The 26,904-nt window shown below is 43.0% G+C and overlaps 1 protein-coding gene across 1 annotated transcript in view; it reads right to left on the bottom strand.

The window, feature by feature from the left end:
• The window catches only part of PCOLCE2 (procollagen C-endopeptidase enhancer 2), a 52,851-nt gene that overhangs the window by 11,842 nt on the left and 14,105 nt on the right, over window positions 1–26,904 (bottom strand). The window contains exons 3-5 of the mRNA XM_058031408.1: window positions 9,470–9,578; window positions 1,843–2,098; window positions 250–374 (exon numbers count right to left, since the gene is read on the bottom strand). Coding sequence (XP_057887391.1) covers window positions 250–374; window positions 1,843–2,098; window positions 9,470–9,578 — 490 coding nt within the window. The remainder of the gene's footprint in view (window positions 1–249; window positions 375–1,842; window positions 2,099–9,469; window positions 9,579–26,904) is intronic.

The raw sequence follows: 26,904 nt of genomic DNA, 5'->3' as shown, positions 1-26,904 counted from the left end.
TATAATGTTTAAACCTTTCTGGGCTTAAAAGCCTCAACAGTCACAGATGCTTTAATGGGTTTCATTTAGGGGAGTGTACCAGCGCGTGGCCCTGCTGAAGAAGCACAGGAGTCACTGGGGCGAAGGGGGAGCGGAAGGCGGGACGGGCGGAGCGTGGCCGTGCCTGTGCCCGCCGTGCCATCGCAGTGTCCCGGGCCAGCGTGGGTCCCTGCAGGCGCTGGAACCTGAGCTGTGCCAGCAGGGCCTTACCTGGTTCTTCGGGGCCACGATGTGCCAGGAGCAGGTGACTCCCGCGGGGTAGTCCCGCTCTGGCCAGTTGGGCGTGTGGAAGGAGCCCGAGGGTTTCTCCAGCCGGCCCCCGCAGTACTGGTCCCCTGCAAGGCAGCACAGCGGGGCCCTGAGGGCGGCGGCCGTGCTGAGGGAGCCTCCGCCACAGCCCGCCCAGATACGGCCGAGCCCTCCGCCCCTGGGGCACCTCTGGGAAAACACAGCTAATAAACGGCAGCAAAACAGAGAGAGAAAAGCATTCCTGCAAACGCTGGAGGAGGAGAAGCCACAGGTACTGGAGGAGCCATCCCACAGCCCATGGCAGCAATGGTGGGGCCAACATGCACTCCCAAAGAAACTGCAGCCTGGGGAGTGTTCTTGATGGAGAGGGGTCTTTTCTTCCATATCTCCTGCCCTCAGTTCCAAATTAAAAACTCCATCAGGTGTGTAATCCTTATCTACAGTATTACTATGAACCTTCTCATTAAATTAACTATATCCGAGCAAACTTATTTACTGTATCGTTCAATACAAGGTTACAAGTGGTAGGCCTGATAAATTACTCACCGCCTGCACTGCCTGTGCCCAACAACCTGTCCAGTCTGGTATCATACCAATAGCAAAAGCCTTGTAAAAGTCACTAACTAGGGCAATACCACCTTCCTGTGACCTCCCAGCCTCTCACTGTTCATACTCTTCCCAAGCACCAGGCAATACCTTTATTTTTAGTAATACCTGATGAATTTTGCTTTGATATGTTTTTGTAAGTGGTTTTAAACCAAGACAGAAACAGACAATCCACAATATCCCCTGGTACAGTGTTCTACTGCTTCACAGGCCACAGAGAAAAATCACCCTCTCCTTTCCTTTGCAGTCACTTGCTCATCTGGTTTTTATGTTGAAAGAGATGGACCGAGGTCCATCTTCCTCCACACCACACTTCCTCCCCACCAGGCATGATTTCAAAGCCCTCTCCTACAGTCCCTTTGACTTTCTCTTTTTCAGCATGAAGTTCACGCTGTGCAGTTGATATTTATGTTTGTGGTGCTCTTTTAACTCTATCTTACTTGTTGTCTCTGATTCCTTACTATAATTTGATCATATTCAGTTCTGAGATGGGAACATCAGAAAGGCACACTTTATTCAAGATGTACATGCATTAGGAATTTATAATGGCATGGGTTTTGTTGTTGTTGTTTGGTCTTTATTTTCTTTCTAAAAATTATTACGTTTATGCTTCATTTTGGATACCCACTAAGCACTGAATTGATGCTCAACTACTGTATTCATGAATTATCTACTTTAAACCTAAGATCTCATGCCAAAACAGTAAGAGTCAATTCAGAACCTGCTGTACTGTACACAAAGTTAGGGTGTTTTCCCCTTATGTGCAACATTTATCTATTTTGAATTTCATTTGCCCTTTTAACGGCTAGTTATTACCAGTTTACTACTAGGTACAGTTCTCCCACTACTCTTAGAATATCTCTGGCACCAAATTTTTAAAAGCATTAATGTGGCTCTGGATAGAGCCGAGTAATATTTGTCTTCAGCACATATGTACTGGTGAATTACCTCTTTCGTGTGGTTCTGCTGCAGAAAACTTGGCAATGAATCCACTCCCAGCAGTATTGGCATCAGAAGTCATCTGCACCAACATTTTATTGCTGCTGGACACCAGGGCCCCCGGTTTGACGGTGCCACAGAACCTGCCGATGCGCTGCCCGTTGGCGTGGCCGCTGTAGATGTCCACGAAGTCGTAGCGGCACAGCGTGTCGCTCTCCAGGTCCAGGTACCGGAAAGAAAGCACCACCACCTTTCCCTCTGGGACCTGCACAGACAGGGAGGGAGGGAGACGTGCATCTGCAAGTGTGACCACATATCTATCAGATCCACTGTTTGCATGACTGCTTTCGTACCCTTCACCTCCTGGTCAGATGAGCTCTTTTTGTCAGCTGTATTCCAGGCACAGCAGTTTCTAAAGGAACTGGGACCAATCCTTAATACAAGGCTCTGGCCATCTCTTGCCATTATCTTATTTCTGATCCAGAGTATCTGCTAGTCAGGCTCATGCAGTTAATTATAAACCAGTTCAGCCTGGTGTGTTTCTCTTATTTTCTGCTGAAAGTGTAGAATCAGCCATGCAGCTCCCTGACACTAAGCAAGGTGAGGAGGATGAGATTACCATGAAAAAAATATGGAAAAAATAATTTACCATTTTAAACAAATGAAATGGCCTCTCTCTCTGATTTGTGTTACCAAGTTTCATAGTTTGAAGGAGTTTTTTAATTTACTGACATACATCTCACATTTATAAATAAAATTGGAAATTTTATGGATGACACTTTAAAACCCTAATATTTAGTCACTGGAGTGGCTGCAGTGAAATAATTATATTTGGAAAGACAATGTAAAACTATAAACAGAGAATTCAAAAGAACCACTAGTGGGTGTCCTCAATACAGAAGAGAGTTTTGTTTTCTGAAACATCTGAGGAAACATAAGTCAGAGCAAATCTTGTTACATGTCTGCATGTGGACATTGCAAAAGAGACAAGAGTACAGAGAAGGATGTAAATTAAGACAACATAATCGTTTACAAGGAGAACATTTCCTGGGATACAGTTACAAGCTTTTAAGAGAAAAATAAGCATACTGAGAAGTGAAAACTATTCTAATAAAGCACTTAATGCTGTGTAACAGAACTGAAGAAGGGAAACAGTATTTTAAAGTATAGAGGGACTCTAGACAGGCAAGTGTAATTATCTGCATTCAATCCATATCATGGTAGAGTGGTTAGCTATTAAAATAATTGCAGCTGTTCTGCTTTACTGAGACACTACTATAATTTTCTGCTTTAAACATACACTTAATATATCTGCATTAAGTTCATATTTAAGCCACGTTATTTAAGAGTTCATGAATTTTTTTCATTCCTTAACAGTGACTCATTTTAAAACACTGGTTTGAAATAAACTAAAACTAAACTGTTCCTATATGAAATTGTCAAACTGTTTTAACATTGAGTCTCAACAGTTAAAAATTGCTTGTCAAGTATAGATGGAAGTGTTATAAATGAAAGTGACTGTTTTAACCCACAGAAGATACTGATAGAGGCAGCAGCTCTAGATGTACTGGAAAATGTGCTGTAGGTGTGTTCAGGTTACTCTCTCATGTGGCTGCTTTTATGCCCAGTGCTGATACTGATCCTGCAGCAGGACAGACTTCTGCTTGAGCTGTTCTCAGCTGCCCAGGGTCCATGTGCACACTTCCTGACCAGCTCCACTGCAGTTCCTGCTGCTGCTTTCAGGGAATTTTCCTTTGAAGTTCAAAGTTCTCTCAAAAATGCATTCAGGGCCCCTGTGCTGATACACATCAGTGCTACTACTACAAAACCACAACTCGTCTAATCTTGAATTTATTCCTTGAATCACTGCTCTCATATCTAAATCTCTTACCACATTTACTTGTCTTCTGGTCTGAATCCCTAAGGAGAATGAGGCTTGGTCATTTTAACATAAAATGAGCTAAAATGAATTTGGTATTCCTGCCAGAAGATCTGAATATTATTTACAGTTATACTACAAACTCTGTGTGACTGGACAAGTCAATTCAGAAATACTGACAGTAAAATTAGTTAGATAAAGTCAAATTTAGGCAGTTAGATGACAGAAGCCTTTTTTCCAGAAGTATGTATGTAAAATAGCATATGCTCTTTTGGGGTGGAACAGTCATTCTCATGTTTGTACAACTGGTATGACAGGATGCAAATGGGGTGACCTTTAAAGGCTATCATGTTTTAAAATAAACTATCATGCCTACAGATAAGTTTGTCCAACATATCCCACAACAGTGTCTTGCAGCTTTGGCTAAAACTTGCCCGTCTTTAAGATATTTCCCCTTTTCCTTCCCCTGTTTTTGAAAGCTGAGCAGGAGTTGCTCTAGCATATTAGATTAAACAGTTTTATCAGTGCTTAGGAGATTTTTCCCTATCTTCTCAGCCTGAATTCCTTCTTTGAATATACCTGCTCTCTCCCAGAGTTCAAAGGAAGTGGAAATGTGAGAGGTGGCTGGTTCTGGGGTACAAAAAGGTCATTTTGCTGTCCTTGTAGAGTCGCAATCAGATTTAGCCAAGTGGTTAGTGCTCAGTAATGCTGATGGTGCTCACTGACAGCTTTGTTCCAGGAGTGCACTGAGCCAGCACTGCTCTACTCACACCAGCCCCAAGGCACTCACTCTGCCCCTGGGCATGCCACTCTCTTGGGGACAGAGGGAAACAGGGCATGGGACAGACCCCTGCTCAGGAGGGAGAGGATGCTGGCAAAGCAGCCAAGCCCAAACTGTAGTCAGCCACTCACTCAAGCCTTAGGTTTTCCAGTTCATGATATCAGCCATTCTGTGCAGTGTTCTGCTTCCTTCTCCTCTCCCCACCCCTGGCTATACTGTACTGTACTGTACTGTACTACACTTTCTAATTATATTTCATTGTAGCTTTTAATCTCTGCTTCTGTCAGTTTAGTCTATGTGAACTTGGTCAAGACTGTTCCCCATAGATGTACTGACTTCTGTTTCATGACAGTCTAAAAAAATGTGTTGGAAAAACTCAGCCACGTGGTCATAAAGGTTTAACATGTAGCCTGCTGTAGGTTTTAGTTGTCAGAATAATCCTTGCTCATGTTTAGCTGAATTTTGAGAGGTAAGTCATTTAAAGAAACATGGCAGGCCCTTAATTACAGTCACTACTTACTGCTATTACTTTTATTTTTACAATATACTTGCTTATTAAAATAATTGTCATTCACAAAAATAACAAATTTGTTCCAGTATGTTAAATCAGTTAAAATTTGGTGGTCTGAGTAGATGACAATGAAGTACAGAGGATGCTGGTTCCACATTCTGGCAGCAGCTGTTCCAGTTTGCAGCTACTCCCAAGAAATTTTGTGCTAAATACAGGCATCTTTGCATAACTGTGCTTTTCTTTGATTTCTACCATTCTCTTCTTTAAATGTTGAGAACTAATGTGCTAAAATCTGCCAATGGTTGTCCCAGGACATTTAAAATATTGTTCCATGAGAAACAGGGGGGAGCAAGCAAAGGCCAACATGACTCAGTATTGTTTACTCTGAGCCACATCTGTGCCTGATGCAGTACGATGGGATACCTCAGAGGAAGAACTGGAAGGAATTCAGCTCTTAAAAGAAAAGGAAAAAAAAAGAGGGAGGAGTCAAAGGAAGAATGATGTGATGCTTCCTCTGCAGGGTGTGCCTTATTTTTGTTTTATCCATCCAGCTGGTATCTTTCAACAACAGAGGCACTTCATCCTCTGCCTTTCCTTGTCACAAAGAGGGCACTGACCCATACTCACTCTCTGCTTCCCTTCTTATTTTAACTCTATGAATTTCTTTAGGTTCAAAATTATGATGCAGAACTAATGCCTTACTCCGATGGAAGGCTAAAGAAATTTTAGAGGGAGTTTGTATAGAGCATAATTCCCTAAAATCATCTGTGTAAATTACTAACCTCTTCAAAAGGGCATGATTATTCCATATATACAACACACCTCAAAATAAGGTCATGAGATTGTTTTTGTTTATAATTAATTGCAGATATTTCATATAATGTTAATCAAAGTTCAGTTATCTTTAAAGTAGTGATGCTGTTTTTCTATTATTCTGACTGAGTACAAAGCCTCTTCGTCAAAATTACACGGTTTAGACTATTTACTTTGAAGGGAAGAAACCCCTTAAATGCCAACTTTCACAAATATATTTTGTCTAACTTTTAAACCTGTATTGGGTTGAAGAATATATTTTGATATATGTTTAATACAAAAATGCTGATGTATGCTTTGCTATAGCAGTCCCAGGTAGAGTTGAAAAATACATCAGCTACCTGCAAGCCAAATGTATTATTTCTCTCTTCTGAGAATGAAGTAGAAGTTATTTGGAGTCACATCCTGGGAAGAACTATGATTTCTGCTTAGTTGCTTGTCTATCTCCATCTCCAATTTTAAAAATTTGTATTAGCTTGTTCTTCCTGACAAGGCACTAGATCCTGGTCATCTTTTTCTTTTCCAGCTATACAACCAATGTGTAAAGACCTGTTTTCTACTGGAAGGGCAGTTTTTCAATGACATAGGAAAATGAATGCTTAAAACATAGAAAAATTTATGTAAAATATTCTGATCCCTCAGGGCAGATTCCCAACTGCCCTGATAAGTAAATTTTTCAAACTTTGCTTATTGTCAGCAAACCTGCTGGAACACAGCTCCTGAACCTATAAAAACATAACCTTACATAACTCTGACAGTTTTCAGTATTATTGTTGCACATATAGTTGGAGTTTTATGGGAACTAAGCAGCCTGCCAGAAAAACACAGGACAGCAGTCCAGATTCTCGCACTATGTGACACATTTATGTGAGGTGATGGCCAAGAAGGATTACAGAGTATTAAAACCAAGTGTATATGACATATTTTAGATAAAACTATGTACGTTACTATAGGAAAGGAAATAGCTGTACAAATGACTTCTTAGCAAAGCCAGTGAAAAGCTGCTGGGTAGTCTGCCAAGGCAGTAATAGAACCATAAGCATGTGCTGAACACTTCTTAGAGCTCTTAGAATAGAGAAGCTGTTTTCTTTAGCCAGCTGAAAAAGTCACAGTCTCTTGAAATAACAGAACCATAATTGAGTTAGACTCTTCCAGCTTTAGCAAACTAGTTGGAAAGATTTCAGATGATACCTGAATGCTACATTGCTTTATCTGTATTACCTGTAATGTTTTCTAAACCTGTTTTCCTCTAAAGAACGAATTAGGTCTTATTCTGCCTTTCATCCTGCATTTCTTGTGCAGATGATGAAATTCTGTAGTTGAGAAAACAAGAGCTTCACGCTTCTCATGACCCAGACATAAAGTAAATCAACGTCTCTATCAGTCTTGCAGGCTTGTCAGATCCTGCATTAGGAGACTGTTTTCAGAAAGGTGTTCACAGCCCTTGGCTAAAACGGACAGGCAAATGTCTTAGTCACTTTCTAAGACCAGATGCTAAATGAGGAAGACTAACATTTACTACAGAGTATTTCTTCATGGCAGTGTAACTGGCTTACTTACTTGGGTGCTATTACAAGCTATTCTGAGCCTCAGCAATATTTGGTGAAAGGATTTTCTTGTATAAATTCAGGCCAACCAGACTCTTGAGCGTACCGTTTTGCCACAGTTTGGTAAACCATGGTCTTTTTAAAGAGACTACAGGCTTAGTCTTGCAGGTTTATTAGTCCTTGCCCTCCCTGCATCCTTCCTGCACACCCAAAAGACACAGAGCATTCTACAGTTGATGGGGAGACGAAATCAGCTTGGCTTAGTGAACATTATTTTTAACAAAACAGGTGTTAAATGGGCTGAGGGCACAAGCAAGCCTGGACTATCCAGTTGTGCAGCCCTTCTCTGGCTTTGGGCAAACTACAAAGGACAAGCAGGAGGCAGTCAAATGGCAGCACAGCAGAGCACTGGGAGTCAGGGTGATCATGAAATGACAGAAGCCATTGAGTTCCTCCCATGGTCAAGAAAGCTCAAGTGCAGACACAGCTCTGCTACAGCTCTGTAGAAATGCTTCTCACCGTGCCCAGGCTCACCTGGATGTTGGCATCTTGTTAGCAACAGCCACATAAAGTCTGCAATTAAAGCACTCTGTATGGACTTTCTAAGTACAATAATTTGTTCTCTTCTCCCTCTACCCCCCATATATGAAGGGCAGATACATGGCATGATTCAGTAATTGCTTCCTTAGTGCTGCCTCCATTTGTTATCCAAGTTTTTAGTGGTAAAAACTTCATGCTGTTATAAGCAAAATTATTATCTCCCTCCAGATTAAATTTTGAACTTTTGAACATCTAATACTGAGTTACCCTGGTAAACTAATTCTGTATGTTTTTCCCTTTTATTTAAGGCATGTGTGTATGATTCCAAATGCAATTTGCATCTGCTCTTCAGACTGCAAGGTGGGCCATGCTGACTGCTGTCACCTCAGCTCCTCAACAGCAAGGAAGCAAGTTTATGGGCATGCACCACGCTTCACATCCTCTTTGGGATGAGGTCAGACACGGCTCAAAGGTAACCTCTAACTAGGCCCCAATCATGACACAACAGAAAGGTGCAGAAAGCAGCTCTGCAGCTTCACTGGCATCTTTCAGATAAAACGATTAAAATCACAGCGCTCATTTGGAACGAGAGTTGTTTTAAACTGAACATTGTAAACAGATCAATGCCTCTTGCTCTGCGTCAGCATCTCTATAGTAGCAGGAAACAATTATCCTGTGACATCCTATTCTCCTGCCAGCACCTAGCCTGTGATGCAGTCTTTCAACTGAACTTGTCTTTAGTGATCCTGTCAACGCACAAACTTATTTTTTATGCCATCCTATTTTTTCTGTAGGCCCAAATGTCAGAAGAGTTCTTGGTGAACTGTGTGTAAAAAAAGAGTTTCAGAGGGTTTAATTTGTGCAGATGTGAGGAAGAGTAATCATTCATTCACATCCCCTTCTCTGACTCCAGACCAGATAAGGACATCCAGATCAGGAGTATTTAGCCCTAGTTGTTTCATGGAATCTGTTGTCCATGAATATGATATCTCTTCCCTACAGTCTCATTTCAGCATCCAAATATCAATTGTACCACATGGTTCCATTTCACATAGTCATTTATAAATGTAACAGCACTTCCCTACTGCTGTCATCCTCCTGGATGACAGACTCCAGATGTCCTGGCTGGCAGAACTCTGCTAGCAGCACACTTCAAACAAACCTGCCTGATTTTTTATGGGTTTGATTGAAACTTTTTTATATGTCTTCTTGCCAAGAAATTTTGCTTTTCATACTTGCCACCTCAAATCTTTTCTTTGATAGAACTCACTATTGCTTTCCACAGTGACAGAAGGGGAGATGTTTGCTTGTAAGTGGGTTCATTTAAAACAATTAGAGGTGCATCGGGGAAGTCAATGAAAACTTGCTTCTGATATGAGGTAAGGCCAGTTTGGTTCAGCCACAATTATCATATTACATCAACCCTAAAAAGCTCCAGATAGCTGAGCTAGTTTGAGTTACTGAGTTCATTATTACACATATGTTACCCCATGTAAAACACAGTTTCAGAACAAATTGCTGTTCATTGTCTTCAGCACTGATTTTGTGTTATTAAAAATTCTTACGGTAATTTTCCAAGTACATTTGCTGTTTGGTGGGTAGACGCCAGGAAATCCTTCACTCCCAATAAACCCTGACTCTCCAGATACAACTCCTCCACATGCAAATGTAGGCCTGAGAATAACAGAAAAACAAAATTCATTTATTTTTGGTATAAGAGGCACAAACTGTCTCAACAGCTTAAATATTTAAAGCCATTGCTAACATGGAATATGTTTAATCATTTACATAAAATGTAATGTAATGTAATGTAATTGACATAGAATGTGCAATTTAATGTGCGAACTTAGGTGTAGAAAAAATTAACTCCTTAGGCCTTAATTCTGGTCAGCACAGACTGTTATGTCTCCCTCCTTTTTTACTTCCTAAGAGCAGTGGTGTGCCAATGTGATGTATCACTGCAAATTGCTATTATAATGGAAAAATAATTATTGAAAAGTCATCAGCAATAACTTTTTATAGTACATATAATAGTAGTTAAAATAGCATTGATATAAAAATTACTTCTCATTCCTTTCTATGCTTTGAATTTATATGTTTTAATCAAGGAAGTCTGTGGTACTTTTTTGTACCTCAGTAGCACAACGCACCCCGTGCTGAGCCCCGCTCGTGGTGCTGAGCCCTGTGGCCCAGCTGTGCTCAGGGCTCAGCTCAGGTGCTGGTGCCGGCTCCGGACACTTGAGAAACCCAGGAAAACTGCGTGGAACCTCTGCTACTGCTGAGCACACGAGGGTGAGCGAACTCCCTGCCGAGCTTTAGACACCGGCACGCCTCACCCTATCCTGCTGTTGTTAGAGAGCTTACAGACTAGCGGGCACCGGGCTGCTCTCGCAGGGTGCCGGGCTCCGTGGGCAATGCTCCTGCCCTGATGCAGTCACGGGCACTGAAACACGGTGGGAACGCGACTGCGGGGGACGAAGGGAGGGGAGGGGACGCGGGGCCAGAGAGCGCGGTACCTGTGCGGGGGGGCGGCGGGACGCGCCGCCGCCAGCAGCAGCAGAGGCGGCAGCAGCAGCGGCAGCAGCGGCGGCGGGACGGCGGGCGGCATCTCAGCGCGGCAGCGGCGACTCGGGCAGGGCTGGGGCCGCGGAGCCGCTACTCCGACCGCCGCCTGCTCCTCCTGTGCCTGCCACGGCCGGGGGAGGAGGCAAAGGCTTCCGCGGCCCTCCGCCCCCAGGGCAGGGGCCCGGGCAGGGCCGCCCTCTCTCCCGCGCGGGGCGCGGGCGCTGCCCCGGGTGTGCCCGGCCCCGCCCCGGTGCCTCCCGCGGGCTGCGGGCTCGGCCCGGGCAGCCCCGGCCCCGCGCACTCTGCGCCCCCGTCCGCCGGCCCGGGCTGAGCCCGCAGCCCCCCGCGACGCCCCGCTGCCGTCCTCAGGTGGCACAGTGCGGGGGTTTGTCCCGGCCATGAATGAACTCAGTGTTACCGCCGGTGCGATCGTCTGCAGCTCCGCCAAAGCTTGAGAAATAGTAATGCTGCTTTGAAATTTCTTCTTTATTTAAATTCTAAAGTAAACTCGAAATGCTTCGTTTTGTTTACCAGTGGTAAATCCTGATCCATTTAGTAGCCTTTTCACTCTGGCTGTGAAGGATACCCTTTAAAAGGCTGTGGCTGAGCCTGCAGTGATGAACTCAATACTTGGGTGTTTTACAGAATTTGGGCCAAAGTTGTTTGACTGAGAAAAGAAATGAAAAATTAAGCCAGTATTCTTATTTTGAACACAGTATTCTTATTGAACATGACATTTGAAAAACACCACATTGTTAGTGCTATTGAACAATGACATACAGATTATCGCATTGATAAGTGATAATTTATGTTCTGAGTATTGCTTTAAAAAGAACCTGTTCCTCTTACTGTTTTTAAGTACTTCTTCCCATATGTGTCTCTTGCAGGAGAAGGAGGTAAGTCTGTAGAAGCGTTCAGGCACAGCCAATTGAAGAGACTTGAGGAACTAAACAGAAATTCTCCTGCATATAAGGCAGAATATAAGCCTATTCTCTTATTTTTAGTTCATTTATTGAGCACTTAACATTCCTATTCCTGCAAAATACAAAGAAGAGTGGTCTCACTACCAAAACTTTAAAGGAGTGCTCTTGATTAGAGAGGATGTTTTGAGGATTAAACAGAAAGTGGATGCTGCAGTTCAGCAGTCATGATACCTGTACTCTGCTTTCCGCAGTGCTGGGTGAAAGAGGCAGTAGACTAAGCTGGATTCATGCTTGTTTCATTTCCAGGAGGGATTTTGTGGGAGAGGAGGTGCAGCTGCTGTTGGAATGTCCCAGACCTTTGGAGGCAGCCTGCAAGAGGCTGGCGAGTAAGAGATGCCAGCAGTGTTCCTGTGTGCACAGAGGCACTGGAGGACAAGGAGCAGCAGAGGCTGGGGGCTGTGTGGTTTTGGCAAGGCCCAGGATTTCAGGAGTGCAGGCTGTGTGTTGGCAGCCAGGTGTGAGGGCCTGGCCTGCAGCCCTGAGGAGAGGCTGCCACATCCCCCCAGTGGGACTGGAGGAAGGAGCAGGACACATCCAGGCAAGACTTGGTGGAGGGTTGGGGCAGGGAGTCCAGCTCACAAGAAGGGGGTTGTGGAAACAGAGATCATAACATTGTGAGAACAGAGACTGTGTTTGCATCTGGGTTTTGAACTGATCTTGAGTGACAGAAATGGAAAGTAAGAAAGCTAAAAAGGAAACATTTACTTACACCATGACCAATGAGATGCTGGTTGGCAGCTAGAAGTTTAACTGGTGCCACTAGGTATATTGGGTGTAGTCATGAAGGTATGATAATGGTATAATATATTACAATGATAATAAAAATTGTTACATCTGGAAGTCAATGTGTATGACAGAAAGCTGTGTAATCCTCACAGCACAGACACATGAGTTCCTTGCTGCTCCTTTCAGTCAATGATTTTTAGTCTAGAGAAGACTCTATTTTATAAGAATAAGATTTCAGGCCTAATATCAACTGAAGAGCTGTGCTCCAGGCAAAACCACCAACAAAGGCTGTTAGATCTCATGGATTGCATGTTCCAGGACTCCTTTTATATGTGGTTGCTGCAGATTTTGCCTCATCTAAAGGTAGTTTTAAACTTCTGAACAGTTAACACCTTAACAGGTTCTGCATTGCCACCCAGGCATATCTACAGATCTGTGCAGCAACAGGGCAATTCAGGCCTGTTGAGCAAATTGAGGTGATGAGCAGGCTGCTGGGAAAGCTCCCAGCCCATGCAGCCCATGCAGCCAAGCTCCTGCACCTTTGCCAATCAGCAAAAAACAACAGCATCACTCCCTGGCACTGCCTGTCCAGAAACACACCCTAAATGTGTATTCCCCAAACACCCTCAGTCTGGTGTGCTCAAGTACTTCTTTAGTGCCCACTATTAAATAGATTGAGAATACCACAAGTAGTAAATGACAGACTATAAACAAGGCTCTCAAATTAAACTGCATTTACCAAATGTAAATGATGTTGCTAGAGAGAATTCATCCATGAACTAACCCAGAGATGTCTGGCTGGTTTCCATCAATGGCTGCAGAAGGAACAGAAAAGTAAAAGGCCAGTAAGTAGTTACCCATAAATAAACCTGTTAGCATTGACATTAATCTCCAGCTAAATTATGATCTGTTAGGAACAGAGAAACAGGAGTGACCTTTCTTCTTCACCAAGCCCAGTCCTCTACTCTTGCAGGGAACCAAATAAAATAAACCCTTTCATATACGGATGATATTTCATTTTTGAAGTCAGGAAGCTGCTCAATCAGCATCTGTTAGAGTCCCTGTCTTTTTGGGATAAAACCATGGAATGCACAGTTAGAAATTGTTTGTAGGTAGTAGATATAAATTCAGCTAGAAAGGTTTTAAGCTCAAACCCAAAAGATGGCATATTTACAATCTCATGCAATCTTAATTATGCTGCCTTGTGTATGTAATCTTTACACAAATGATGCATAGGTTATGTGACAAAAATAGTATGGAGTTGCATAAGCAAAGGGTCTTTCTTAATGTGGACAAAAATGTCTAACTTTGGACAGTTGACATTGCAGCAAAAGTTTTCTATAGTAGTTTCTTTTTGAAGGTAGAACAAAAACTATTTTCTGTCATGTGTCCCTGAGGTGACAGATCTTCAGGCTTGGAATGATGAATCTTTAGTGACAGACATTTAATCGATGAACTACAGAGCTAGTGCCATAGTAATTATAAAAAATGCCTGGTGTCACAGGGTGTCATTGCCTCCTGCAGCAGTCTGGCAGAAAAGCCAGCCTGAGGGACCCCTCTTCCCCCACCAGCTGCTGCCAGCAATGCTGGGCTCAGCCTGTGATGCTGGGGATCCAGGGCTGAGGGATTCTCCCTATCAGGCATTGAAGAAAGATATTTTGTACACAGAGCTGACAAGAGACAAATTTCCTAATGAATGTCTGGCAAGTGAGACCTTGTCTGCCTGAAAATGAGACAGCTACTGAAGTGGAAAGTGGAAACCTCTTCCTGAAATGTAACCCTGTGTGACAGACTGTCCCTGAGATGTTCTTTGAAAAGACTGTGTAAATGTTGGTGCAAACCTCCTGTGCCTCATGTATCCCACATATATATTCTCCCTGACATCTTCCCTGGGACAAAGTTAATCATAATGCTGCTGTGCAGCAGCCAAAGTGGGCTGATGACCTGACTGAACATGAAGCTTAGCTCATGCTCCAGCTTTCAGGCTTCTCACCAAATCTTCTTTTCTCTGTGGAGAGTCACCTAGACAAAATACCTTGGCATTTTGTACCATGGCAAAAGACCTTGCAGTGCTCTCTTGGTGTTTCTGTACGTGTCCTGTTCAGCTGACACTGTGAAATTAATTTAAATTTACATAGATACTATCAATAAATGTGGAGGGTTAGAATATAAGAGAATAGTGCAGAAGGCAGTCTCACACCTGAGGAGTTGCAGCTGTACCAATCACCAAAGATTGGGAACAGGCCTGCCCTTAATAGGCCACAGCTGTGTTCAATAACAAGATGAGTGCTACAAAAGAGTGGGTGAGATGGATAAGAGATGGAGTTTGTTGACTGTGAGGAGCTGTCCATGAGAAATCACTAAGAAGGTATGGGACTTTTGCAATAAGATGACAACAAATAAACACACTTTATTTCATTTGAATCGTAGAATGGCTTGAGCTAGCAGGGACCTTTAAAGGTTATCTAATCCAATGATAAGCCCTGCAATAAGCAGGAACTAGATCAGGTTGTTCAGAGCCCCATCCAATCTGACCTCAAATGTTTCCAGGGATGGGGCATCCTCCATTTATCTTGGTGTTGGCACTCTCATAATAAAAAAATTTCTTCCCTCGTATCTCATATGAGTTTACACTCTTTTAGTTTAAAACCGTTGCTCCTTGTCCTATTGCTACAGACCCTATTAAAAAGTTTCCCCCCTCTTATTAAGTCCCCCTCATTCTTTGAAAGGCTGCAGTAAGGCTTCTCCTGAGCCTTCTCCAGGCGAAACAACCCCAGCTCTTTCAGTGCACTCTGAAGTGCCAAGATCTTGATATTTTCACTTCCAAAAGAACTTTGGTATTTCCTGTAATTGCAAGTTGTCCCTTTTCATAATAGCATTGGAAAACATGCAATCGAGAGGATTTATCCCTATTTTCTGGGTAATCCAAGCACCTAAAATGACTCTTGCAAACTGATATGCCCAGCCAGCTCCTAGGATTCCCAAATTTGCTTAGATCTGTAAGACAAAGAGTTATCCATATGGCACCTTTAACTGAATCTGCTACTTCATAGAAATAAAAATCCATACAAGAATTGTCACTGGAAAACTTGCAGAGCCTCCAGGCCAAAAATTTCACTCTTCTCTCTTTTTTTCTGTCAAGCTTTGCTCTTGGCTCATTTATCAAATGACAATATAGTTTCTGGCTTAATATAAAAACTGACTGTGATGAGCCATAGACCTCCCTTCCCCTGGTTCTTCTGACTCTGAGATACCAAATGTAGTATTGACAGTATTACCACACCCTAAGAATTTAGGAAATTCTTAGGAACTAAGCTTGCATTCTTACCTTTTATTTTTTTTGTCTCTTTGCTCATTTTACCTCAAGTATTGTCATATTTAATACTGTTCAAAACTTCGTATTTCATTTTAGCATTTAACAGAGAGCAGACATGATGCATTAATCATAAAAGCAGTAGAGTTTTTCAATGTGGCTTTTCTAAATTACCTTCTGGTGTTTCCATTTGTCAGTTTGGGTAATTCTAATATCAGTTTCTACTTGCCTCTTTTCTTTATAGGAATACAAACTGATACTCAATAATATTATTTTTTTTAAATGTTTTACCTTCTATTGTTCAAAGTCAGTTACTTATTTGCCAGCGTAAGAAAATATTAAGGAGAATGGTGCTGATTCATCATTACTTGATAAATTACATCATTAATTTATCATTACATTTATCAAGTAATGTTGATAAATGTTTTTCATCGTAATATAAAAATTGTAAATTAGATAACTACTGCTAAATTGCAAACATTCATCTAACCAAAGAGATCCAATAAATATCAAACAGGAGCAGATACTCCTTCATAGTACAAGATTGTTTCAACACTTCTAGTGAAGCATCCCAGGGTCTATTGTCCAAGAGCAGGCACTTACAGTGACCACACAGCAGGTGTAGAAATGGCTAAAGTACCAATCAGAGGAATGGATTCTAAAAAAACCCGGTTTTAAGCAAGTGCTATGTCCCTAGCAGTGCATTTTAAACATAATAGTCCAAGACAAATACTCAACATGTAAAAGGAACAGGAGCATAAAGTGTGGAGTAGAGGGCCCTAAAATAAAGAAAGGCAGAGCCCCTGAAGTGCCAGCAGGTACCTGTGAATCAGGCAGCCCCATGGCCAAATCTTCAAGCAGCAGACAGAGAAAGAGAGGAGAGAAGCAAGACACCTCAGTCTCTGCAGGTCAGCTTCTGAGCTCCAGCACAGGGCAGGGCATCAGCAAGGGTCACAGGGTCCTATTCTTATCTAGGTAGCTGTAAAAGTTAAGACAGATCAGCTAGCCAGTCTTGATGTAATCTAAATCAGCAAATCTTCAAGTGGATAATATTATGAAACATAATTACAAAATCGATTCCCTTAGCTTTGGTGGATGTGAGAGATAAACCTGAGATCATTAATTTTGTTGTTCTTGTGAAAGAAATAGGAAAGCAGCTAGAAAATTGTCACAAAATGGAAAAATTAGCCTTTCTATTTCTTGGTACAAAGTAGAATTACTTTATTGAGGGATATGTATGTATATAAATCATCCTTGGAGCCATTGTTCTTGTTTAATGACAAGAGTCACTTATGTCTGTATACGAATAAATTTCTGGAGATTTAGATCAGAGTCTGGTGTATAGATTGAGACATGAAAAGAGCTGATATTTTGAACAATCTACTATACAATAGCGTCATTTCCCTTCCAAAAGCACCACCTCCACCAGACACTGTTCAACTCAGCTCTGACTTGAATGAAGAGACAGTGCAGTTACATGACACAGCTGATGGTAACAAACTGGTCATGGCCACAGCCGCCTTCCCTTCGAGCTGGCTACAAGTGACACTGGAGGCACAGGGTAAAGGCACATGGGAGTGCCCTCAGGAGTGTGTGCAGTGAGAGGCTGTCAGGTGCTCTTCGTGCAGAAGTAGGGAAAGAAAGGTTGCAAAAGATGTCAAGGATGTGCCAGAGAAGTCTCTTTTGGGATGAGAGTGGGCTTTCAGCAAGAATGCTGTCAAAACCAAAACTGTAACCTCAAGCAAAGAAGGAAACTATTTTTTTTGTGTGTGCTTTCATTCTCTGGAGTTCAAGAAAGACTTTTACATCATCTATAAGTAGGTCTGTATTAAGGCATCTAGCTTCTAGTTCCCTCTCCCCATGTTTGTTCTTTCCTGTCTTCTGTGTGCTGTAGTTGCAGGATAGAGATGTTTCTGAAGAGAATCAGATGTGTTGTGGTGTCATACTCTATTGCACAGGTGATACCTGGGACCTGGGTTTCATGGTGCAATTTCACATGTAATTAGTTTGCTGTTACTGGCAACACAGATTTGAAATCAGAACTAAGCCCTCTGAGAAACTCTTTCCTGCCAATGCTCTCGTTACTTTTCCTGAATTTCCCTCTACATTATTTATAGGGCTGAACAAAAAAAGGAGAACAGTTGGATCGAATTTATTTACTGCAAATACTCTTAGGAAGAAAAGTGTTGTTCAGCCAACTAAAATCTTGATTTCCTACTTTTACTGATAAGAAAACTTACTATCTTGTTCCAAATTACCATAAATGGGACAATGAGAAAAAAGCACTCTACAAAATATGCAAATGATATGACAGCCTGTGCAACAAGAGATGGGAGAATACAATCAAATTTCCATCAGCTGTAATAATTCTTGCACTTGTTTTCTTGGCTTGAAAAGGAGTCCCTAACTTCAATGAGCAGCTCAACAGCTACATCTGAATGATAAACTGGGTGAGCCTACATCTGAAGGACTTCCTTCCTCAAAGATGAAAATTCAGAACAGAGAGAATACCCTTTCTTTACCAAGCAGATTAGGCCAAGGCAAAAAGAGCTGAAGTAATTGTGAGGGAATATCTTGATAAAGTCATTCTGTGCCAGGTGCAGCATCATATTGATGGTGCAGAAAGGCTTCCTGGGTTCCTCCTGCTGTTCATGCTGTGCTCTCAGTTGTCCTTATTCAGCACAGAGTCCCTGGCAAGAAAGTGGGTGTTGCATCACTGATGTTCCTGTGCAACAATAAATTGTACCAGGGCTAGGCAGTTCTGGCTGCAGGAATTACAGACAGTCCCCATGGCCTACTTCCCATCAGAGTACAGGGGTCATGGAATGCAAAACTGGGGCCAAATTATTTCACTCGTGGCTGGAACTCAGCTATTTGCCATGTGCATTACAATAGTGAGTTTACTTTTTCTAAGTGCTGAATTACTGCCCTGGGAGATGCACACACTTCCAGACCAGAATTCAGAGTATAGCCTCATATTATGTTTTTAAACACATCTGTGATCTATTATGTTGCTGGGTAATGATTTTCACAGAATCCTTGTTTTTTAATATGCAAAGAAATGTCACTATCAATATCAGTCTCAGCATGGTATTGCTGAGTACTCAGAACACATCTGAGTACTAGATAAATGCTTCTTGCTATGGAAAAAATATTACAGGTCATTAAAATGTTAAAGAATTAAGGGGGAAAGTTATAAAACATGGAGGGAACAGACATGGAAATTTTAGGAGCTGGGATCAGAGACTTCTAGATAGTAGTAATTTTAGTTACATAATGTATCAGAAAAGTAAGCTAAACACTGGAAAAGAATTGTGGAAACAGCATTATATGCCTAAATTAGATATATACTTGGTATAAAAATGCCAGAAACTTGTATTCAGTTCTGACTCCACAGCAGTCATTTAGTCCATTAGGAATCATAAGTGCAGTGCCAGAATCAAGCAGCAATTTATCCTTTCTTTATTCCAGGAGTTGCTTGTTTTAATCCTTTCAAGAGCCTCAGACTGTTTTTGCTTTAACAGTCTCTGAGGAAATTTCTCGTATCCACCAAACAAAATAAAGGCCAGACTGAGTAAGTAACATTGTAATTTAATTTCAATGTTCCTAAACTATACTTGACTTCAGTTTGCACATGGACACTTGAGCACAGGCAACTGTTCTGAAAGAGTCTTTATGTTTAAATCCTTCTGCCCACTTACTGAAAGGGTACTTTGAGGTGAGAAAAGCCTTTCCAGAATCTAAGCCTGGTCTTTGTGCTTATTCTCGAGATACCAGCAAAATTTCATTTTAATCCCAGCAAAAAAGGAATGAATACTGCCTGCCTCTACCATATAACATTTTCTTGTGGATGGGGGAGCATCTTTGAATAAGAAATCAGAGAATTTGCAAGGATTGGTGAGTATTTATTTAAATTTCTGTTGTTACCTGTTCTGCAGTTGCAGACCTGCACTGCTGTAACTCTTCCACTTCAAAGCAATTATGCCTGGCTTCATCAGCTCTTGTGCTGTTTTATGTAATCCATCCTTCTTTAAGAGGTGCAGTGCATGCCTGAGGTATGCTGAGCCAGCATTCCTTCATCTTTCCAGATGTACTGCAGTGCACTGATAATAATTATCCTGTGCAGTGTCAAATAGCAAGGAATTCCTGCTGTAAATAGGAGCAGATGTAGATATGTGATGTGAGGTATATAGATTCTTGAAAGGGCATGAGAAGAACTCATTCATATGGAGCCTATGTGCAACCAACAGGCCATGATTGTTATTCTGTCTATCCAGTACATCTCTGGATTCAGCTTTGCAGCTAAGTTTTCAAAGCTCTGGGCTCTTAGGAATTTAAACCCTGCTGACACTTCTCTCTGCCTTGACACCACTCTAAATGTTTGCTGGCTTGTCTCTTGGTTATCACCCATCTCACGGTTACAGGTTTTACCCAGGGAAAAGTGTGGCTCCGTGGAGTCCTTAATCACTTTCTGTCCTTAATGACACCAGAGTCTCCTCTTAAGTACCCTTATTCAATTATCTCCTTTTAATGTAAGCCCAGTACATCTAATTCAACTAAGTAGTTTCTGAATTCAGTGTACCATCTCTGATCTGCCCTGGGTTATTTTCTGATTTTATATCTGTTTTACATTTTCTGTAATGTAGAATAAGACTCCAGCATCCATTTCCAGTCGAAGTCTAATGCAAGACTTAGACCCAAAAGGTTTCCACTGTAAGAAAGTGATCAGAGCTGTGATCCAAACACAACAGGGCTTTTGATTTTACTGCATCCTCGTCTTCAGAGATTATTGTGACAATTTTGACTCCATTTCCAAATTCTTTTGGCAGCTACTTTGTATCTGCCAGATCTGCCATTTGATTTTGGATAGTTTAGCAGTCTGTTCCACTCCTAATCCCAGTTTATCTGTTTTGGTTTAGTTTGGTATTTGAACTACCCTTAAAATAAGTCTATTTGTTAAACTGAAAGTTTTTCAGTTAAGGAAATTGAAGTTTTCCTGGCTGTGGGTTCTCAAGGTACCCTGCCTTTCACAGAGACCCTTCACTCTATGACAACAAAAAAATTCATAAAATTCCCAGTTTTTAAAGCAGAAATTGATCTATCTGACCTTTGATTAGACTAAGATAAAAGGCATAGAATTTGTGGAGCTCATACTGGTAAACAAGATGTTATTAGAAGACTTTCTAACTTAGGATGAGCTAATAATTGACTGAATACTTGGACAAGAAAAAAAGTCCCAGTACACAGGAGCTGAATATGATTTTTCATATTTGTAAATGAACTGAAGTTTCCAAATTCAATTTCATTTGGTGCAAACTATTCCATTTAATGCTAAAGAAGGATTTTTAATGGAATTGGTTGTCAAAACAGTGACACGAATTGATGTTTAACTCCCACAGAGAAAGTTAGGATTTTGCATTAGTGCTCCTGAAGAAGTCAGTGCATGCCTTACAAAATCTTACTCCTCCCTGTGTTTGAGAGGAATTCTCCTCTGCTCTGCAAATTCAGGTTTCTGCCTCACAGCAGTGACCTGACCATCAGCCCCTTTCACTGGAACAGTCCCACTTTGTAAAAAATACTTAAATATTCATGGAGCCAGCTGGTGAGAGAAAAACAATGCTCTAGTCTGATGGTTCAGTAACCCTCCTGGGGAGGGTGGAGGTGTTAGTCCCAGTCCCAGTGAATGTGTAATTATTTATACAAAGTAGAACAGTGTCAACAGGAGAAATGACAAGTCCCATCTCCCAAAAAGTTTCCTTGCAGGAATGGAGAAGTCTAAAGGAACAATAATGCATTTGCCAGAAATCTGCCAGGTATAGTTAACAACACTTGAACAAACTCTAAAAATAATTTACAGATTATTCCTGAAATAGCTAAGCTTTTGGATGAATAGATGTTCTTCCACATCTCTGAGACAGACCTTGTTCCTCATATTAAGTGAACAGGCTTTTCATCCTCCAAAGCAAAACAGCTCTTAAAAATAGAAATCATTCAGAACATATTTTAAGAACTTAGCATCTCATAACATCATACCTCCATCCCTGTTCCTATTGACATCAATGGAAGGAAAACCAGTATTTATATGTCCCACAAGCAGATCTGTCTCTTGGAGAATGCTGCTCTATAATGGTTTGTGTCTGGCAGGAATAAAGAACTCTTGAGACCTGCTGCCAGTTGGATAGCCAGGGCTGTATGGAGCCCCAGCAGTAATGTTTGTGCAGAGTCCTGCTGAAAGCATCATGTGAGGCACGGCTCTTCAGCACAAATGAGTTTTCATTGAGCCAGCTAGAGGACAGACAATGTTTCAGGCAACAAATTCTTGTTCAGGGCTAAGGTGAGGAGCAAGCTTTAAGCTATGTGCAGGCTGAGGAAAACTGCTCTCACTTTATCCCAGTTTGTGAATTAGACAGTGTGTCACAATTTTCTAATATCTTACAGTTTTATGAGTTTCTGTTAGAGAACTCAAAGAAGCATAGATAGTTCTAGTGCATATGCCTGACCTACAGACACCCAGCTTGACAAAAATGGCATCAGGAATTAGAAATTCACTCCCTCTGGCTTTAAAAAATGAGTAAAAAAATCCTAAGATGTTTAAGCTTTAGTCATCAAAACCAGAGCTGCCTGAAAATTGTTTTTGAAGCTCAGCTGTAAACAGTGTTGTAATAATTCATATTACGGTAAGAATAAAGTCATATCCCTTTTGTTAGTCATATGTTTTGCCAATAAAATTACTTTCATGAAACAAAAATGAATTCGTAGTGTAAAAGGCCTTTCAGAGGAATGTATAATTAAAGAACAGTAGTTTCTGACATCTGGAAAGAAGTTCTGGACTGCAGAGGGATAAATGACCTGTAACCTTTAAAACATGTTTTCAGATAAAAGATTTTTCAAAGAAAATTTTGAATGTTAGCTGCTGCAAAGGCAGAGAAGACTGTCTTGAAACTCAGAGATGGATAGGACACAGCAGATTTCTGCATCTACACATCTTATGTAAAAGCTATAAAGAACAGGCAGCTGTCAGCAAGAGCTAAGAATCCACCAAGTGATATTGTGATGAATACTCAAAGGTTAAGGAGTTGAATATTACATAGGCTCTGGCAGATGAAAAGAGAATGACCAAGCAGCAAGCACTGCACCAAATCTAGTGTATGTAGCTGATGCTTGTAAACTACAGCATTGTGTCCATCCGTGTGTGGACAAAACTACGTGCAGCCACTGCAATGTGTACAGAAACACTGTGAGCAAGTGCCATGGGTGTGTGCATTTTTGGAGGAAGCAGCATTTCTCTGTTCCACTCACTGCTCTGCTGTGTTCACCACAGCAGCAGCCACAAAGCCCAGCCCAGCCCAGGAACCAGACTTTGGGTTGATGGGATGAGTGTCCCTGGCCTTGGGAAATGAGTGCAGTGAGCCACTGCCTAGCTGAGGCTGAGGTGTCCTTCAGTCTGGGGTGTCCTGCAGTCTGTCCCTGGCCATGTGCTCACAGGAAACAAGCTGTTGTCCTGGCCCAGGATGTGCAGGCAGTGCAGAGGTAAAGCTCTCTGCAGGTTTAGTTTGTAGCTGCCTGTCCTTGGGTGTCTGATCTGAGTTTTCAGTCATGACTTCATAACTCTGTCCAGCCCTGCTCCTGCCTGTGGGCTGTGCTGTGGCACGCTGAGTGTAACCTGTCTCCCTGCCTCAGCTGACTCTGGTGGTGGCCGAGGGTGTAAGGCTGGGATGGTGGCAGGGCACAGCAGGGAGCACGAGCCTGGGGTCCCTGGGGAGCTGTGGCTGTGCAGCTGCAGGATATGGGTCCGTGAAGGTTTTGCATTGTAGCTCCGAGACCCCTGAAGCCTGGCACCTCTGCATCATTTTTATCCTTCCTGTTAAGCATGTGGCTGTCACATGAATTCTCTGGAGGCTTAAGGTAACTTTTAAATGAGCATTGGTGAGAACACTGCAGTGTAACCCCTGCTGGACCAGAGAATTACTGCCCCCAGTCGTCAAAGCTGAGCAACAGCTTACAACTATGTTATTTTATTTTGTTGACAGCTAGTTCCAAAGCAACTGATACTTTTGCAACTTGGTCTCTTCATGGAACTAATTAAGGGAATGTGAGAATTTTCAAGAAAATTCTTTCAGTTAAGGGATAATGTGGAAAGTTTTATCTCCCTCATTACATTTCTATTTCTTCTATTATGTTCCCATCATAAAATAAAAATCTTTGAATATACAATTATAAGTGAGGTCTGAAATTAAAGATTTAGCATCTGTATACCCTGGAGATGGTTGTACTTCCTACCTATAAAGAGCCATATTAAACCCCCAGAGTTCTTTTGTAATGTGTGTAAGAGGAATTGTAAACATATCACTGAAACTCCCCCTGCTAAAACCTTCTGAAGAGTGTTGTAGATGAGAAAACTCCCTGTCATGTGAAGCCTTTCTATTTTTACCATGTCACTAGGAAGAGTCACTGTTTACTGCATTAGCTATAACCTAAGGAGATATGTCCTGTGGCAAATCCAGGACTGGAATTGCTGGACAGGTTGTGGTGATTCTATTATTAGAAACCTGTTACATTTGACATTGAGCATAAAAGATGGGGCTTGTACTGCAGAACATTTCTTGTACTCCTGAGAGCAAATCCCAGCAGTTATTACCAGAGAAGATGCTGAAGCCTCTGAGTTCTCATTGATTGGATTTGCAAGTCGATCAGTCATGTTGAGATAGGTAAAATCTGTTGACAAAGAAATGATGACTGATATCCTAAGAATAAAATCTAATGATAAAATCAGTAAATCTTGGTATTGCCAGAGCAAATTCCTCAGAGACCAGAATTTCACTCTCAAAGGGTATTTTGTATCTAGACAGGTTGTGTGTTGACTTAGTTTATATAAGGTGTCTGAAACATCCAGAAAAGCTTTACCTATACCTGGGCTGTGTGAGGAAATAAATGCATTTGGTTTTCAATGGCATGTCAGAATAAAATGTGTTATTACTGGATTTAACTGAATGTACAAGCATGATTGCATGTTGCCACATTTCAACCATATTTCAAGTGGGATGTAGAGTTATTTACTTTTTAGTGCTAATACAACCAACAGTAGAAGACAGAAAGAGAAGACTACTGAAAGGCCACAGGCAGTAAGGAAGTCACTTGTAGGTCTTGCCTGTGTGGCAGCAGCTCATGGAGCTATAGAGCCTCAGGCAGGGCAGCAGTGTGGCACTGACGCAGGGAGCTCCACCTTGCTCCACCTTGGCTCTTCTCAGAGAGTTTCCACCCACATTCAAGGTAGTTGTCAGTGTTCTGCTCGCATAGAAGGAGTCAGATCTGAAGAAATTCAGCTTCAGGTCTGAAATTTGTAAAGGGAAACAGATGAGATAGTGAAGTTGGGTCAGAGAGTGGGAAGAAATAAATAAAAGGAAGAAAGTAGTAAAGACAGTTGGAAACACTTTGATGAGATTCTGCATCCATCCAATAAGGCTACTGACTTTGACAGCTTGTGCCAACACAAGAAGTAGGGATCCCTGAGCAGCTTGCACAGGAAGTCATAATACAGTAAAAACATTTTCCATATGCTGGTGTTAAATAAGAAATGAGTGGATCAAACTTGCTTATATCCCAACTTTGACAAGGGCTGTGAAGATCATCTAACAGCCTCAGATAGCAGCTCTGGATAGTGGCTGTGCCCAGGAGAGACTTATTTGAAAGATGACCAGTGGACAGGAAAGCACAGCTGTCTGGAAGGTGCTGTATGATCTTTGGCATAGGTTGGGAATGAAGTGTCACTGGCCAAAATGAATGGGAGTTCCCCAGGAGAGCTTGAAGGTCATGGCAGGTGGGGAGCTGGTGTCTGTGTCTGTCACTGAGACTGTGAGTGTCAGCTCTGCCCTACAAACAGCACAGCCAGTCTAACAGCTCCTGCAGTAAACTGCCACACAGGGACTGAATCATGGCACTGCTGCAATACTCCAGTTAACACTGCAATGTTACAGCCAAGAAGGGGACTGCAGCATTTTGGAAAGTACAATTGAATGCCTAAGGTGTTGAAAACTGTAGCATGAATATATATGTGCATTGTTTGACATCAGCTGGGAATATGGTAGGCAGGTTCAATGAACATGGGTGAGTCTGATACCTGGGTAGCAGAGTAAAACAGTTGTTCCTATCCAGTAGGCAACATGCTGGCTGTGGCAGGGTGGTCATGGCATTGTGCCAGCCAGGTGAGTGCCTCATGGCTACCTTGGGCTTTACCAGGGCTCATCCATCTCACTGGGTCTGGGCCAGGAAGGAGCCATTGCTGAACTGATGACTTTCAACTGCTCACCTTTGAAAGGTGCAGTCCTGCACAGGAAGATACTTTCAGATTATCTTTTTTATTGCTTGCCTGTTTGTCACGCTGGTTTTAAACTACTATAGAAGTCTAATAGGTATGTTAATCTGCATTTGCTGCGGTATGCATGTGACAAAGGAAACAGATCAAATGAACTTATTTTAGTCACTATGTTTAAATAAATAGCCAACATGGCAAGCTGCATACTCTCACTCCGACTGACTTATGTTCAGTTTAAATTCCAGGAATGTCTAAGAGAGTGGCGTCATCCCCTTCAAAACAGTTTTGGTTTTTTTCCCTATTGGATTGTATGAGCAAGCAGCTGCCTCTGAGGCATTATTTTTGCCAGCCGGCCAGGTCTCTGTGCCAGCTTCTCCCTGAGTGTTCCATGGACGGGATCCCTCCCAGACCAGCCCCGGGGACAGTAGCGGTGTCCAGGCGAGATGCCGCAAAGGGCAGCGCTTCACCAGCTGTGCAGGAGCGAGCGGGGGTTCCTGTGCTCCCTCCCGTGCGCCGCAGATGAGAAACGCGGCCCCAGCTCCCCTGGCGAGAGCGGGGCCGTGCCGGAGCCCCGGGGCCGTGCCGGAGCCCCGGGGCCGTGCCGGAGCCCCGGGGCCGTGCCGGAGCCCCCGGGCCGTGCCGGAGCCCCGGGGCCGTGCCGGAGCCCCCGGGCCGTGCCGGAGCCCCCGGGCCGTGCCGGAGTCCTCGGGCCGTGCCGGAGCCCCGGGGCCGTGCCGGAGCCCCCGGGCCGTGCCGGAGCCCCCGGGCCGTGCCGGAGCCCTCGGGCCGTGCCGGAGCCCCGGGGCCGTGCCGGAGCCCCCGGGCCGTGCCGGAGCCCTCCATCCGTGCCGGAGCCCCGGGGCCGTGCCGGAGCCCCGGGGCCGTGCCGGAGCCCCCGGGCCGTGCCGGAGCCCCCGAGCCGTGCCGGAGCCCCGGGGCCGTGCCGGAGCCCTCGGGCCGTGCCGGAGCCCCCGGGCCGTGCCCGCCCCGGCCGCGCTGCTGCGGCTCCTCCTGGCGGCCCCGGCTCCCGGAGCTCCGCAGCCCCTGCAGCGGCTGCATCCCCGCGCTCCGCTTCCTCCATCCCTGGGCCTGTGCTGGGGC

The sequence above is a fragment of the Melospiza georgiana genome, chromosome 10 (assembly GCF_028018845.1).
Source record: "Melospiza georgiana isolate bMelGeo1 chromosome 10, bMelGeo1.pri, whole genome shotgun sequence".
In the NCBI taxonomy this organism is placed as follows: Eukaryota; Metazoa; Chordata; class Aves; order Passeriformes; family Passerellidae; genus Melospiza; species Melospiza georgiana.
This window is presented reverse-complemented; position numbering and strand designations above follow the sequence as displayed.